Source organism: Podarcis liolepis, assembly GCF_965112155.1.
Source record: "Podarcis liolepis genome assembly, chromosome: 11".
NCBI classification, from domain to species: domain Eukaryota; kingdom Metazoa; phylum Chordata; class Lepidosauria; order Squamata; family Lacertidae; genus Podarcis; species Podarcis liolepis.
Genome location: NC_139565.1, coordinates 23,958,723 through 23,974,060, shown reverse-complemented (window position 1 = coordinate 23,974,060; position 15,338 = coordinate 23,958,723). Strand labels below are relative to the sequence as shown.

Below are 15,338 nucleotides of genomic sequence, written 5' to 3'. Positions count from 1 at the left end.
TTGGAAGCATCCCTTGAGCTGAATATCCTTTCTGTTGTACGACAGAAGCTCTCAATTTCTTCAAAGGGTGTTCTCGGTGGATTGGGATGTAGACAGTTTTTATAGTACAGACACCTAAGTCTGCTGTCATCCATCATTGTTTTAAAAAATGAATCCTTTAAAAGAAGAATCTGTTGATTTTAGTGGATGTGGGGGAAAATATGTTACAGTGGCACCTCGGGTTAAGAACTTAATTCGTTCTGGAGGTCCATTCTTAACCTGAAACTGTTCTTAACCTGAGGTACCACTAATGGGGCCACCTGCTGCCGCCGCATGATTTCTGTTCTCATCCTGAAGCAAAGTTATTAACCCAAGGTACCATTTCTGGGTTAGTGGAGTCTGTAACCTGAAGTGTCTGTAACCCGAGGTATCACTGTACTTATGGACAGTGAACTGCAAAGATTAGATGAACTTGAGAACAGAGGAAATTACATGGAATTAAATTCCATGTGATTTGCATGGAATTTAAACTATAAAACCTAAATAGGTTGAGAAACAATATTAAATGTTGAAATTTCATTGATATATGTTTTGTAGATGCATTGATTCTTTTATCATCAAGTTACTCTTAGAAGCATTGTATTTGTCTCCTTGTACTGACTAAACACAAATCATCTAAGGCTACAGCCTTATATATACTTTGGAATATTGTCACATTGAACTTGGTGGAACTTTGTTTTCAAGAAGCACGCATAGGACCGGGTTGCACCAGTTTGTTTATTTATTTTGAAGAGTTGTGCCGCAACTTGCAATCATTATTTTAAAAAAATCAGTCCAGCTGCTCTTCCTCCTCACTTCTGATGTCAGAACTGTAGGTCAGAACTATTGGAATCAAATCAACTTGGCTGCCATAACTCTTTTAGAAAACTTTAATTCACCCCATTTGGGTGAAATTTTGCAGACTTAGTAAGAATGAGTATTGTTGCAAAATATCTGTTCATGTTGGTTTATCCACTTATTCTATCTTTCCCCCTCAAATTTTATTTTTTCCCCCAAGGGCATGGATGATTTTAGATCAGTACAGAAAGAAATCGAAGCTTTTCCGCACCAAAGTTTTGTTGGCTCCACTGGGAGATGATTTCCGCTACACTGAGAGTTCAGAATGGGATCAGCAGTATCAAAATTATCAGAAGCTTTTTGATTACATGAATTCTCACCCAGAGTTCCATGTTAAGGTAAGGTACAGTCCTACTATAAGTCGGTTGTTAAATGGATTTCATTGCCTTCACGGTTCATTTAAACTTCAGTTTTGCTTCTTTGCTGGTTGGTTATGCATTCTCAGTGATAGAAAGAACTCTAGAATGAATCCAGGTGCAGTAAGCCACCTTGAACACAGAGGAATATACTTCATAGTAAACATATTCCTAGACATGTTTTAAGAATATGTGGGTGATATACAACTAAGTCGTATTCAGGTGACTTTACATGCTTGACATGTAAAACGGGGGGGGGGGCAGGTGTGTGTGTGTGGGGGGGGAGTATTTGGCAGTCCCACCCGCCATGGCACTCAGCATGTTTTGACTATACACAGTTTTGACTTCAGTCGTGAACCCTGGAACGTAACTCCCATGTAATTTGCTGGCTTACTGTATGCTTGAACACAGAATTCTTAGAGACTCTCTATAAATTCTCAAACTTGAAGATTCATGATTTATGTATTCAGAGAAGGTGGGGTGGGGTGGAGAAAGGATGAGGGTAGGTTCCATTCCAGAGCTAATGGAAGCAACGTGAGCTTCAGTACTGAAACGGAACAGCAGATGCCTGCCAAAAACGCCGGTCTCCAAGAACAGAATGTGCTTCGACTGAACGCAGTGTAAAGAACTTATATACCATATTTTAATTTGCTTCAGGCTCAGTTTGGGACTTTGTCAGATTATTTTGAGGCTCTCCGTAAAGCTAGTAATTTGGATGAAAAGAACAGTAATTCAGTGTTTCCTGTTCTGAGTGGCGATTTCTTCACATATGCAGACAGAGATAATCATTACTGGAGTGGATATTTTACTTCACGCCCCTTCTACAAACGCCTAGATAGGATTCTAGAGTCATATTTAAGGTAAGTAGGGTCACTGGCTTTTTTGGGCAGGGGGTTGAGTTAGTTTGCACTACTTCAAACGTGGGGTTACTTCCAGTCGTACTGATCTTGTGCCTGTTTTCCTGAACAATCTATTGTGGGACTAGGTGTGCTGGGTTAGTCCTCTAGCTAAAGGGCCAGATTGACCGGCATGATGGGTCTTGCAACCCTTTTTTTGAAAGGAAGTTCTAGGGTGGTTTGAAAGAAAGGTTGGTGCTTCCATTTGCCTGTGAACACTGGTGTTTGTGTGTTCGGGGAGTTACACATCTCCTGTTTATATCCTCCCATATTTCAGCAAATGTGTTTGATACGTTTTTAGTTTGGAGTTTTCTAGCATTTCTTGTACTTTGAGTTCTTCTTGGGAAAGGAAATGTAGGTGGAGTGGGAAAATGGCACACCACACCAAAGAGGGTTCTTTCAAATAGTTAAAAACAACTTGTATGAATACTTAGCTCTGTAGTCAATGGTGCACCCTATTGTGCAAAGATATTTTGATGTTAGAAGCGAGTTAGGTTGCTTTCTTCTTGCTTTACCCCCGAGAGCTAGCTAGGGATTTGTTAGTTTGCATGACATACTGCTGATGAAGACGGTATTGAATGGTCAGGTGTGTGTCTTTGTACATACCACTGGGTCCAGTTTAATCCCTTTCCCAAAACGGTCTGCTCTCATGGCTTTGCGTATAGCAGAAAGTAGCTTAAGAGAAAGTTCGTGAAGACTTGATCACTTGACAACTTATAAATGTGCTTGAGGAAAACAGAACCAGAACTTGCAATAGATGCTAGGTGTATTTTAATTAGTTCTAAACATAAACAAGTTTTTATACTTAAGGCTTTGTTAGCCTTGTGTTTCAGACCCTTGAAAGAAAGTAGCTTCTCATTGACCTAATGCTGAAGTGAATAATAGGATGTTGTAAGTCTTGTTCAGTTGTATTATGGAAACCTCTTGGGGAACTTTATGTTGAAAGGTTGGTATACAAATATTATAAACATTTTTTTAAAAAATATATCTTTTTTTGTTTCAGGGCTGCTGAAATTCTTTACTCCTTGGCTGTGGTACAGTCTAAAAAAACCGAGAAAATGAAAGTATTTCCTTCGGTGGACCACTACAAATTACTAACAGAGGCGAGAAGAAACTTGGGACTTTTTCAACATCATGATGCTATCACAGGAACAGCTAAAGACTGGGTTGTTGTGGATTATGGCACTAGGTAAGTGTCCCGCATTTCATACTGCCTCTGGTGTATTTCTTGGCTTGAGGGGAGATCTGATTATTTGGTCTCCTATTTTGGACAAACTTCTCTTGATTTTATATTTAAGTAAACATAACAACAACAACAACAACAACAACAACAACAACAACAACAATAATAATTTATTATTTGTACCCCGCCCATCTGGCTGGGTTTCCCCAGCCACTCTGGGCGGCTTCCAACAAAGATGAAAAATACACAAAAATGTCACATATTAAAAACTTCCCTGAACAGGGCTGCCTTCAGATGTCTTCTGAATGTCAGGTAGTTGTTTATCGCTTTGACATCTGATGGGAGGGCGTTCCACATATTAATAGCTTTGTGTTAGTCAACACTTAGTAATTGCTGCTTTTTTTGTAGCCCTTTAACATAAAGAATGCTTGAATCCAACCTCCCACAGCTGCAGTATTTATTTTGTTCACAGGCTATTCCATTCGTTAATAAACGTGAAGAAAATTATCACTGATTCTGCTCACGTTCTTATTCTAAAGGACCAAGAAATGTATCGTTACAACCCATCAACCCCATTTCTTACAATGGTGAGTTTATGGCAATAATCCTTATAATCATGAAGAAATTATTTGCAGGAGGCAACAGTTGTGTTGGTGAATAGGCCAGTCTTGTTTTAGGTTCTTAGCATGAGATGGTTGGCTGCATTATGCACCTCACCTGGCACCTAATGCAGCCTGGACAACATTTTTTTGTAATCATACCATAAAGAAAAAGTTTGGGAGAAGGAATGTGCTAAATTTTGCTGGTGAACTTATTAGCCATTTACTTCATGCGGTGTTCAATGGTGTCCTCTTGATGAAAAGAATGTCAGTGGCATGGGAGAAGGGAGATAATTTTCAGTGTTCCTTTCAAACCCCCTGAGCAGATTTAGGGGAGTTGCAGGGGGAGGGAAAATTGCTGAAAATGTCATCCCTCCCCATCCTGTTTCATTGACAAATCCATTCTTTGAGTGAACGGACACTGTTAGATGCCTACATTGTTTACAAGGTACTGTATAATACAATTATACTGGGTGACCAAGTTAAGTTGTAGTACAGTAGTACAGTGAATGTTACACCTAAACTGACTGTGCTTGCAACATGGTAGGTACTGTGACTGGTTATAACAATTGCCAGTTGGCTTCTCAAATAGTTAAATAGTGAACAAAAATGAACCCCCCCCCCCAAGTAATGTTATGGTTCTTTCTTATTTGAGTTTTAAATAGCTTGACTGTATGAAACTGTAGCATGAAAGCATGACAAATCACATCTTGTATAATTTGCATGATTAAAGAGTTCCAAATTCCCAGACTGGGGAGCTGAGTTGCCTAGAGCAATCATTTACTTCAACTTTGTGCACTGATACCTACTTCAGGTCCCTTCTTCCAGGTGTCTTCGTCATCTGAGGTTGAGGCAGATAGTGATGGGGAGAGGCTCTCTCAGTGGTGTGTGGCTTGCTACCTGTTAATTCTTGCTGAGATTACTTCAGTGCTTCCTTTTATCTGCTTTATCTTGTGGTGGTGGCTTAAACATTTTTTCCGCACCCTTAGAATTTGAGGGCAATGGACCATCAGTCATGGTAATACAAAAACGAAAGTATAAAGTGCAGTGCATAAAATTAATTTGCAATGGATTTGAAACACCTGGGTCAGTAAACAAGGATTTTACATGGCACCAGAAGATTTGCAATATTGGGGAGGATGTTCCAAAGGCCCAGGACGTTGCCACTGAAGTAGCCTTCCCTCTTGAATGATGACTTCTGAAATAAGGAGGTCCCTGAAGGTCTCAAAGCATAGGAGAATTAGTATGGAAAGAGGCACTCATTCATATATTTGGATCCCAAGCCATTTTATTGGTGGATTTGATTTTATTACTAAATTTTATAAGCCACCCTCAAAACATTTAAAATTAAAGAGGGATCAGTATACTTCCTTAAAAATAAAGTGAATGGGATTCGAATGACTCCATGAGTTCTGTGGCATGGTAGGCTCAACTCTGTTCAGCAGCACACTCCTATCCACTGAGTTCCATGAGACTTGCTGCCAGATAAGTGGGTACAGGGTTGCAGCCTTGGTGAATTTTCAAATAGACTTTTCTTCTTATTCTCTGTAAGTAACCTCAACATTTTTCCCATTGGAAGGATGATGCGCAGTCTACACAGGACTCTTTGCCACACAAGACTGTCATAGAACTGAGTAAACAGCCAAGGTAAATGCTTTCTTTCTTAATGCATGAGAATACGCAGAATGTTAAAAGTTCTACTATGGTTTTGATTTTTTAAAAAATTAAACTATTCCGTTTCAGGGAGATATTACAGGACTTGCTAAAATTACAAAATCAAGGTGGTATAGTTGCAGTAAATTAATTTTTAGTTAATGTTTTATCCTTTTTTGTAAATAGAGATGAGGTTTTCTTATTTACAGTGTATACATTTTATGAAATAAAAATAAAGCAAATTTAACCCATAAAAATAGGATAGTTCATGATTTATGAAGAAATTAGAATAGGAAGCTTGGGTGGGAGGAAGAAAAGTTATAGATAACCCCCAAAGCAGTGTCATTTCATTTATGTTTGCATTTTTTGATATGCCAAGTCTAAAGCCATAGTTTGTTTTTTAAAAAGAAATACATTTGAGGATTTAGCAATAGGGCGACATTGAGAAAACAAAGTACCATCTATATCTCATCTCAAAGCTTATGCTTTGCTTGAAAAACAGCTCTAATAACCAGACACTTAAATACATATTTATTTATAGGATTACTTACGTAGCCCTCACTATAACGTCTCATGGCGAGTTACAACAATATAGTCATACAATTTAATGTCAGACAATATCATTAAAATAATGAACCAACACAGGTTAAACAAATAAATAAAGGATGTCAAAGACCAAAGTAAAGAGGTGTGTCTTCAGCATCTGCTGAAAGCTCTACAATGAAGGAGATAGATACACCTCTAGCTAAGAAAGGTAACCATGACAATGCCTTTTTAATCTGCTGTGAAATAGTCACAGAAGCACTGAGCAGTAGGGTTAAGCAAAACATAATTTATTCGCTCTTTTTTTTATAAAAAAAAACTGACGCTGCTTATGGTTGGAAATGTCTTAGTATTGCATGGTATCTGTTTATTATACCGTACTGTGTACTATACTATTGCATAGCATATGTGTAGCATAATGTTTTGATATACTTAAGTATTTCTCAATCTTGAACAACAATATTGGTAGCAAATAAACTAGGTGAAAGAATTGATTACTGTGGTGTTTCAGAATTTGCAGTTTGGTGCTTTTTTGGGGGTTGAACTGTAGCTCATTTCAAGAATAAACACTAGGAATACCTCTTTATTAATATTATAGGTATCTTATCTAGTTCAGAAATGTAGTGTTTTAAATTAGTATGTTGTGTGCAAGTTTGTACAGAAGTGAATAACACTGAAACTTTGTAATTGCCTAGTTGTCTGTGGTAATAGTTACAGCAGATATCTCCATTGCTGTCATAAGGGCCACTAATACTGGGATTGCAGCTATAGGGGTAGCCCTCATAGTACTGCCCTGCGTTCAGCAAAGCAGGGCTATGAAACCTGTGGTCATGACCCCTTTCTCTTTTCTAACCTGAGGAATTGGAAGGAAATGGAATTGGAAGTGGTGTTTGTGCAGCTTCTAATAATAATGCCAATAGTTTGCAAACAGTGTCATGGAGACTCTGAATTCCTCTTTTCTAGACTATGGAAGTTCTTCACGTGCTTTGTTTTGCCATGAGATCAGCACTTTTGATAGTCTCATTCGGTATGGCAACCGTAACCAATAATATTTGAGTTGGGGAGAAGAGGCGATGAGTGGTCTAGCCCAAGTGCTGCTTAAGTATTTATTGCTCAGCAGTAAATACTTTGAGGCTCAGCAAAGATTGTACAGCCGCCTTATTTTCTGCTTACGAACTTGTGAAGTAGTTTTTGATAGGTCTCAAGAGGGTTGCATGCCAACTTGATGCACTCCAGATGTTTGAAGCACAACCCCCATTGGTCCTAAATAGGATGGCTGGAGCCGAAGGGAGTTGTATCCAAACCATCAGGAGGGCACCAGGTTGAGGCTGATGTAGAGCATTTCAGAGGGTTATGGGTTGTCACCATAGAACGTCTGGTTAGTTTGCAAAGGTAACAATTTAGGAGTTGCCTGTGTTACAGAATTGTTTGTATAAACACCAGAACTGTCTTCTTGGATATAATGTTGATGAGGAGGCTATGGGTGGTGTTATAAGTGCATGTACAGTGGTACCTCTGGATATGAACAGGATCCGTTCCGGAGCCCCGTTCGCATCCTGAAGTAAACGCAACCCGCGTGTGTGCGGGTCGTGATTTCCCGCTTTTGTGCATGCGCATGACGTCATTTTGACCATCTGCGCATGCACGAGCGGCGAAACCTGGAAGTAACGTGTTCCGTTACTTCCGGGTCACCACGGAGCGCAACCCGAAAGCGCTCAACCTGAAGAAACTTCAACCTGAGGTATGACTGTAAACCTAATTTTGGAACAGACAATGCGTATCTCGGGTTAAGTACTTAATTCATTCCAGAGGTCCGTTCTTAACCTGAAACTGTTCTTAACCTGAAGCACCACTTTAGCTAATGGGGCCTCCTGCTGCCGCCGCGCCGCCAGAGCACGATTTCTGTTCTCACCCTGAAGCAAAGTTCTTAACCTGAAGCACTATTTCTGGGTTAGCGGAGTCTGTAACCTGAAGCGTATGTAACCTTAAGCGTATGTAACCCGAGGTACCACTGTATATCTTTCTTTGCATATCTGTGCTAGATAAAAACCCATGGTCTGATTACCTGGTGTAGGTACTAGGTGATTATCCAGTGCCACAAGTGCATTCAGCAGGGCTTTCTTTCCCTGCAGCCATGGGTCTTTCAACTCAACCTTCGTAGCTGTCATGTGCCACAGCCAGGACAAGGGTAGGCATGCCAGGATCTGTCAGAGGATGAGAGCCTCAATTGGGGGTGGGGAAGTTTCCAGTAGTGATGGAGAAGAGGGTCGTGTGGCACTGCTGCTGAATTCTTCTGTAAGGGAGCAGGAGTCTGCTGGGTCAGTTCCTATTCAGTCTCCTGAGCACAAAGTTTCCAGGGTAGCCAAAGAGGCAGGTAGCCATTCGGCCAAGCCAGCTGAGTAAGAGGTAGGGGGTTGGACTCTGTACCCATCACAAAAGATGCCACCATCTGAACAGACTCAGCAGCTCCTCTTTTAGGAGTGCTCTCTTGCAAGCACAGTCTTTTCACTGGGAATGAGATCCACATAACTGACTGGTCCTGTGATGGTGCCTGCTTATGCCTAGCCATGATCCTAGAACTCTCATGAACGATGTATTTTGTACTTAGAGCTGATAATGAGACTGTGTGCTGATTTATCAATAAATCCTTTGGGATTTCCTGAGCTGAAAGTCCTCTGAGTCTCTTGTCTGAGAGTGGGAGCCAGGGCAAGACCAAATTTTGGGGCTGCAGGGGAAAGAAGTCCCATTAGGTGAGTGGATATTAATTCCACAAGTGGGAAACACCTTTGAATGTCACCTATTGATTCTTTTACCACAATTGTAATATTTGCAGAAATCATTGATACATTTGAAGAAATGTGCTTAGGACATTTTAAAAAGATGCTGGAAAATATATTATTAGGCTTTGAGATTCTGTAAAGGTTTGGCTTAAAATTTGGTACATGTTTCTGACTTCTTAAGGAGGGTAAAATTTACTGCAGTGTACTATAGAAATATAAAAAGTTATATTAAGTTAACTTTTACCCAGAGTACACCCACTGAAATTAATGACCATGACTAACTTAGGTCCATTAATTTCAGTGGGTGTACACTGGATTGTATTCAACTAACTTTTACTCAGTGTGCTGAAAGTACTTCCAATATCATTTTTCACCATTTCTTACAATGGTCTTTTAAGCTTGCACAACTTTATTATTCCATATTAAAAACTTAAGCTTGAAATCATGAACCTTCATCTCAGAATTTATGCTCTTGGCTGCTGTACTACAATAAATAAATGCAGCAAAGGTCCAAAAGTCTAGGAATCGTCATAACTCGTCAGGAGAGAGCAGGCAGAGGTCTGTGCTATCTTTACTTTTAATCGGATTTCTTCCAGTGCCTCTCTTTGCTTCACCCCTTCCAGACTTGTGTGTAGTCAGATACTGTTTGTAGGCTTTTTGTTGTGATTTTTCAGGAAATATTTTTACTGTTGAATTCAGCTGCTAAATAAATCTTTTTCAGGCTCATGCTTGTTTATTTAGCTGATATTTATACATGGTGGTTGTGGTAGGCGACATACAGCTTGTGACATACTCAGTTTCTTACAGTTATCTATAGATCTTGCCATTTGGGGGTGTGTGATCTGCCTCTTCAGGTTGCAAGAGAGAGTCCTAACATAACTTTGAAAATCAACCGGACTTTAATGTATTGCCATTTGCTGCCATTAGTAGGTTTTTTTCCATAGATTATCACCCAAGCTGTGATATGATATCTAACCTACGTACTTTGTGTAGTCACATTGAAATCGGTACACTTAAGTGCATTGATTTCATTGTGTTTGCTTGGAGTCCTCACCTTGTTGTGTTTTATGGCATTAGGTCACCAGCAAGACAATATACTAGTTTAACAGAACCACCTGTAATATGAAAAATACTATGCTTTATTTTATACCGCCAAATAAGGAAAATAGGTGAAAGAATATAGACAGCGGCATATGTTCACCAACCATGAGTGTTTGTGCAGTATTAGAAACAGAGATATGAAAGCTAGGAGCTAAATGGCTCCTTAAATCTAGGTTATGGGTACAACAACAGAATGTCCAGGTGCATTTTTTTTAATAACAGTACAAAGCTGAAAATGAATGAATTGCTGCTAAAATATTACAATCATTTTTCACATGGTCTAGTCCCTCCCCTGCCCACCCCTCTAATATTCTTAAGAGGGTCTCTTCCCCAGTCTTCAGAGAGCAGCTGGAAGTGGGGAGGCAGAAAAAGGCCCTCCTTTCCTTCCACTCTGCAATTTTAATCTGAAATCTTAGTCGCAGTACTGCGCCCAGAACTCAAAAACTGCTCACCCTAATGAAGTTCCCTGTTGCAAAATGCGCAAGAACAATGGGAGTTTTGAACACGTGTGTGTATGTGTATGTGTATGTACCTGAAAGAAGTGAGTGATGAAGTCAGTTCAGGAACATGTTGAGAGTGTGGGGGATAGCACTCAACTTCTGTAATTTTGTGACTACGTAGAGGAAATCAAAAACCCAGTGAATTCAGAATTTAGGGATATGATCAGAACAGAGTTGCTCTTAAGATTGTTAGCAGGGAGGGGAGGATGTTTGAGAGAGATGAGAGCAACAAAGGAAAAGGTGAATTTAACAGGATTGGGGTCTAGAGCACTGGCGCCACGGACTCATAATTGCTTGTTCTGGCTCTGTCTCAGAGACTCAGTTGGTAGTTGAAAGATTAAATTGAGCTGAAAGTATTTATTGCTTGTGAGTGTAGTGGTAAGCTTGGACACCAGATCTTATTTGGAGTAGTTATGAGCAGTAAATACAAACAGATGTAAAAAAATAAAGGTAACCTTTGCCTAATTAAAATTTGTTTGAAGAAACAAACTTAAATAAAACTATTGAAGTGTACCTGTGCTGTGCAATATTGTCACCTTTAAATGGATGCTTTCATTTAAATAATTATTGTGATTGCTTCATATAATGGAGCGGCATTTTTAGTGCTGCTTCATTTTCCCTTGTAAAATCCACCAGAGCATGTAGCATTGTGGTATAGATTTTTCTGTGGAGTTAAAAATTTTTTGGCAGATTTGCATGCACTTTTGTCATCAATGGATACAGCACCATGGATCTTGAAGTATTTGTGGAACTGGCAGAGATGCAGGATGGCTTTTGGAGTAAGTTACGAAGTAGATGAGAATTTAGAGTTTTGAGTGCAAAGTGCTTCTGCTTCTACTGGGATTATAGAAAATGGTTATAGACGTAAAGGATTAAATTGAGTGGTTTTTTTAAAATATAAAAGTATATACTGCTATATCGTAAAACATGAAGATGGTATGCACAGGAATATAATGTGATTGATGAGATATATGAGATATTTAAATTGTTTGTTTTGGCAATTTAGCCCACTGTTTATTAAAATAATCCCAAAGTAGGGCACAATGTATAAAAACAAATGCGAAATACCAAGAATAAATAACATACACCAGGCATAGACAAACTCGGCCTACCGGATGTTTTGAGACTACAATTCCTATCATCCCTGACCACTGGTCCTGTTAGCTAGGGGTGATGGGAGTTGTAGTCCCAAAACATCTGGAGGACCAAGTTTGTCTATGCCTGACATAAACCCATAATCACATATCACATACCAGTGATTCCAGCAGGGACAAGCTGCCTACCCCCACAACCAGTTCTGCCCAAAGCCTGAGTAGATAAAAATGGTTTTTAACTGGCACCAAAAACCCATCAGGGTTGACGCCTGTCAGATCTGTGAGGAGAGAACATTCCCCAAAAAGGTGCTGAGAACACACAATCACACTCTTAGTTCATAATGCAAATTTAGCACCATTAAGAGAGCATACTCACCTGATTGTCATTTTCAGGAAATCTTATATGGGAGCAGGTAAAGGTAAAGGGACCCCTGACCATTAGGTCCAGTCGCAGACGACTCTGGGGTTGCGGCGCTCATTTCGCTTTACTGGCCGAGGGAGCCGACATTGGTCTGCAGACATTTTTCCAGATCATGTGGCCAGCATGACTAAGCCGCTTCTGGCGAACCAGAGCAGCACACGGAAACGCCATTTACCTTCCCGCCGGAGTGGTACCTATTTATCTACTTGCACTTTGACGTGCTTTCGAACTGCTAGGTTGGCAGGAGCTGGGACCGAGCAACGGGAGCTCACCCTGTCGCGGGGATTCAAACCGCCGACCTTCTGATCGGCAAGTCCTAGGTTCTGTGGTTTAGACCACAGCGCCACCCGCGTCCCTTATATGGGAGCAGACAACCCATCAAATATTTAGATCCTAAGCCATTTAGGACTTAAATTCATATATTATATGAATGTAAATAGCATATGAATATTGGTTATAATATTGCTGTCAATGCTCAAAAGCCCAATCTCATCACCTGAATTGTGTATCATATTTGCAGTGTGATTGGGCAAAATAGTGTGGGGTGTGCATATGAAAGCCTTTAGGCCTCAGCTCAGTTCCATGAAGGAGTATTGTCATGGCGGTTCTTTTTTTTTTGGCCATTAGTCTCTTGTTTTGCGTACATGTTAATGTAAGGAAATGCATGTAGTTGAACAGATTTTGTAATGTTGCTTCATTTTCCCTTGTACAATTTGCTTGAGAAACCTGCTCAAGTTTGGACTTTATTCTTTCTTTCTCTGTGGGCATCATTTTCGAGTTTAAATACATCAGCTCTTATTCAGCTCTTTTTTCTACTTTTGGCAGAAATATTAAAAACATTTATATTGATGGCTTTTGACTTATATGCTGAGGCTTTGAGAGATGAGATTTTGGGTGTGAGGTTGCATATTACCTTACATTAATATTCATGGTCACCTAACAGTAGAGCATCTTTGCTTTCTCAGAAGCAGACATTTGCCTTTTTCTCAACCTTGCACTTTATTTCTATATCTTGTGACCACTGAAGAAATAATAATAATAATTACTGCTGCTACTACTATTGGAATCATCATCACAATAAACTATTTGGCTGTTGCATAATCAAAACACTGGAAGATATAGTACTATATCATTGAAGGGGTTTCATTAAATTTTCCTGCTTCAGAGCAGATTTGATGAAATTTAATCCTAGTTGCAATTTATATGATGCCATGTCCGGGCATATGTTTATGTAAGAATTCTGCTTGAATGTATCTCTGGCACTATAGAGGTAAGTGTTTTTCTTGAAAAAGGTTAAGAGCAGCAGGTGATGGCGTCTGTCTCTGGAAAATGTTCTTCGGGAATCTTTTTGATAACATCTGTTCTGTTACTATTGTGTGTGGGCAATCAGATCTTAATGACCTCATAATTTGCTATTTGCTTGTACTGCTAATGTCCCTAGGACTTCATAAGGGGCATTTTCTTGTTCGTGAAATCTCTAATGGTGGCTACCATCAGTTTTAGTGCATGAGCCCAAAGCTCAGGTACCTTCCAGAATAGAGTTATTTCCGTGGTATGTGGCAGTTAAGAGTCAGACAAAACTTAGTGGTGTGAGGAGAAATTGGCATTTTGGAGAGCACTTTAATGATGGACTGGGCCGAGCCTCACTACTGAATCTGGGGTAAAATGTTCTGACTGGAAATTTTTTTCTTCAGGGTCTTTCTGGCTGATGGAAACAGGAGAGCAATTTTAAATTTTTGAAGGAAGAAATCAATTCCAGCAAATAGACCCTGAGGCAGTGCCACAAAGAAGTGCTCTGAATGGTGAGAGCAGCACAGCTGCCTATTGCCTCTGAAACAGAGGTAGATGTTCAGTTTCTCCGAGTTCTTGTCTTAAGTCCAGTTTTAACGGGACCTTTTTAGATGGTACGAAAAGCCTCCTTCAGTAAACCTGCCTCCATGCTTGTTTTTTTGTGGGTGGGTTACATCTAGCATTTGTCTTTCCACATGGGTGGATGTTGTGCTGTGCCACATAGTATGAGTGAAGTAGAGTCTTTTGTGAGTGTGGTGTCTTGATTTTTATTGTAGATTTCTATCTTGTTACAGGTGACATGATGTTTTAAGTGATGGACCTGATGCAAAGCTTTAAAAATAGCATCACAGAGCTGTATTAGTCATAAATGTAAAACACACAATTGTGTACCTGAAATTGACAGGACGCGCCCTGTTGTTTGCATGGTGTTTTCATTTCCCAAATTGCGGGCTTAATTCTTGACTAAAATCACAATATAGGTTTTCTCTTCTTATTGGACTCCTAATTTCCTCTTTCACCTTCCCTTCTGTTTGTTCCCCAGTTACATTTTAATACATGGTTGAGTTTGGTTGACCTCAACTTTTGGGGGTTCTAGGTACATTTATCATTAAATTATTCTCTGATCTTCCCCCACTGGAGAGTGGCTTTGGATAATATTTCTGCATTGCAACTTCCTATTCATGTGCATCTTTGTTTTTAATCTGACATAGGACTTCCACATCTGCACTGCTTGGAGATTCAAGGACAATTTCAGGCAGCAGTTATTTTTAAATTGCTGTTCAGATGATGTGGAAACAAGAACAACTTGTCATTTGGTTTTCCTTTTGTATCAATATCTCTTAAAGACACTATGCTGAAGGAGAGAGAGAGAGAGAGAGAGAGAGAGAGAATTAAGTTCTTATATGGCCTGAATTTCTGTTGTGAAATTCTTCTCTGTAGTGGCACCTTCCCTTCAGATGTCAAGGAAATAAACAACTATCTGACTTTTAGAAGACCTCTGAAGGCAGCCCTGTATAGGGAGGTTTTTAAGGATTGATGTTTTTATAAAATTATTATTATTATTATTATTATTATTATTATTCACAGGCATTAAAATTCAGAGAGATTAGAGGCAACTTTGAGGTAGGGATCTGTTCTCCCATTCCTTGGAAAGCACCATGTACATAGATGACACCACATAATTAATAATAATATATCTCAGAATCAAGCATCTACATAGTCTATGCAAGCCTAGGCTGGCTATGTCTATGAAGGACATTGAATTTACACTACATAAAAATAATATGCAAAAAAAACCCCAACACATTTCCTGTCATTTTTTTCCATAGAAAATTTTATGTCATCATTTTTAATATTTGTGTCTTAGATTGAACTGTTGAAGTGCAAGCGGTGTGTCTCATAATTTGTTGCAGCTCATGTAAAGTTAGAGACAACTGTAGTTCTACATTTGAATGAGTAAGATATGTTCTCTTGTACAGAGAACAGAATAAATCTTGAGAAGGCCCAAGGCTTAAGGCATGCTGGTACTTCCTAGTGGTGAGATGA

General features: G+C 39.4%; 1 protein-coding gene across 1 annotated transcript in view; it reads left to right on the top strand.

Moving 5' to 3' along the window:
- MAN2A1 (mannosidase alpha class 2A member 1) overlaps positions 1-15,338 on the top strand; it is a 57,380-nt gene that overhangs the window by 27,225 nt on the left and 14,817 nt on the right. Inside the window, exons 8-12 of the mRNA XM_083464413.1 lie at positions 1,037-1,214; positions 1,890-2,092; positions 3,132-3,317; positions 3,784-3,898; positions 5,490-5,557. Of these exons, the coding sequence (XP_083320539.1) occupies positions 1,037-1,214; positions 1,890-2,092; positions 3,132-3,317; positions 3,784-3,898; positions 5,490-5,557 (750 nt within the window). The remainder of the gene's footprint in view (positions 1-1,036; positions 1,215-1,889; positions 2,093-3,131; positions 3,318-3,783; positions 3,899-5,489; positions 5,558-15,338) is intronic.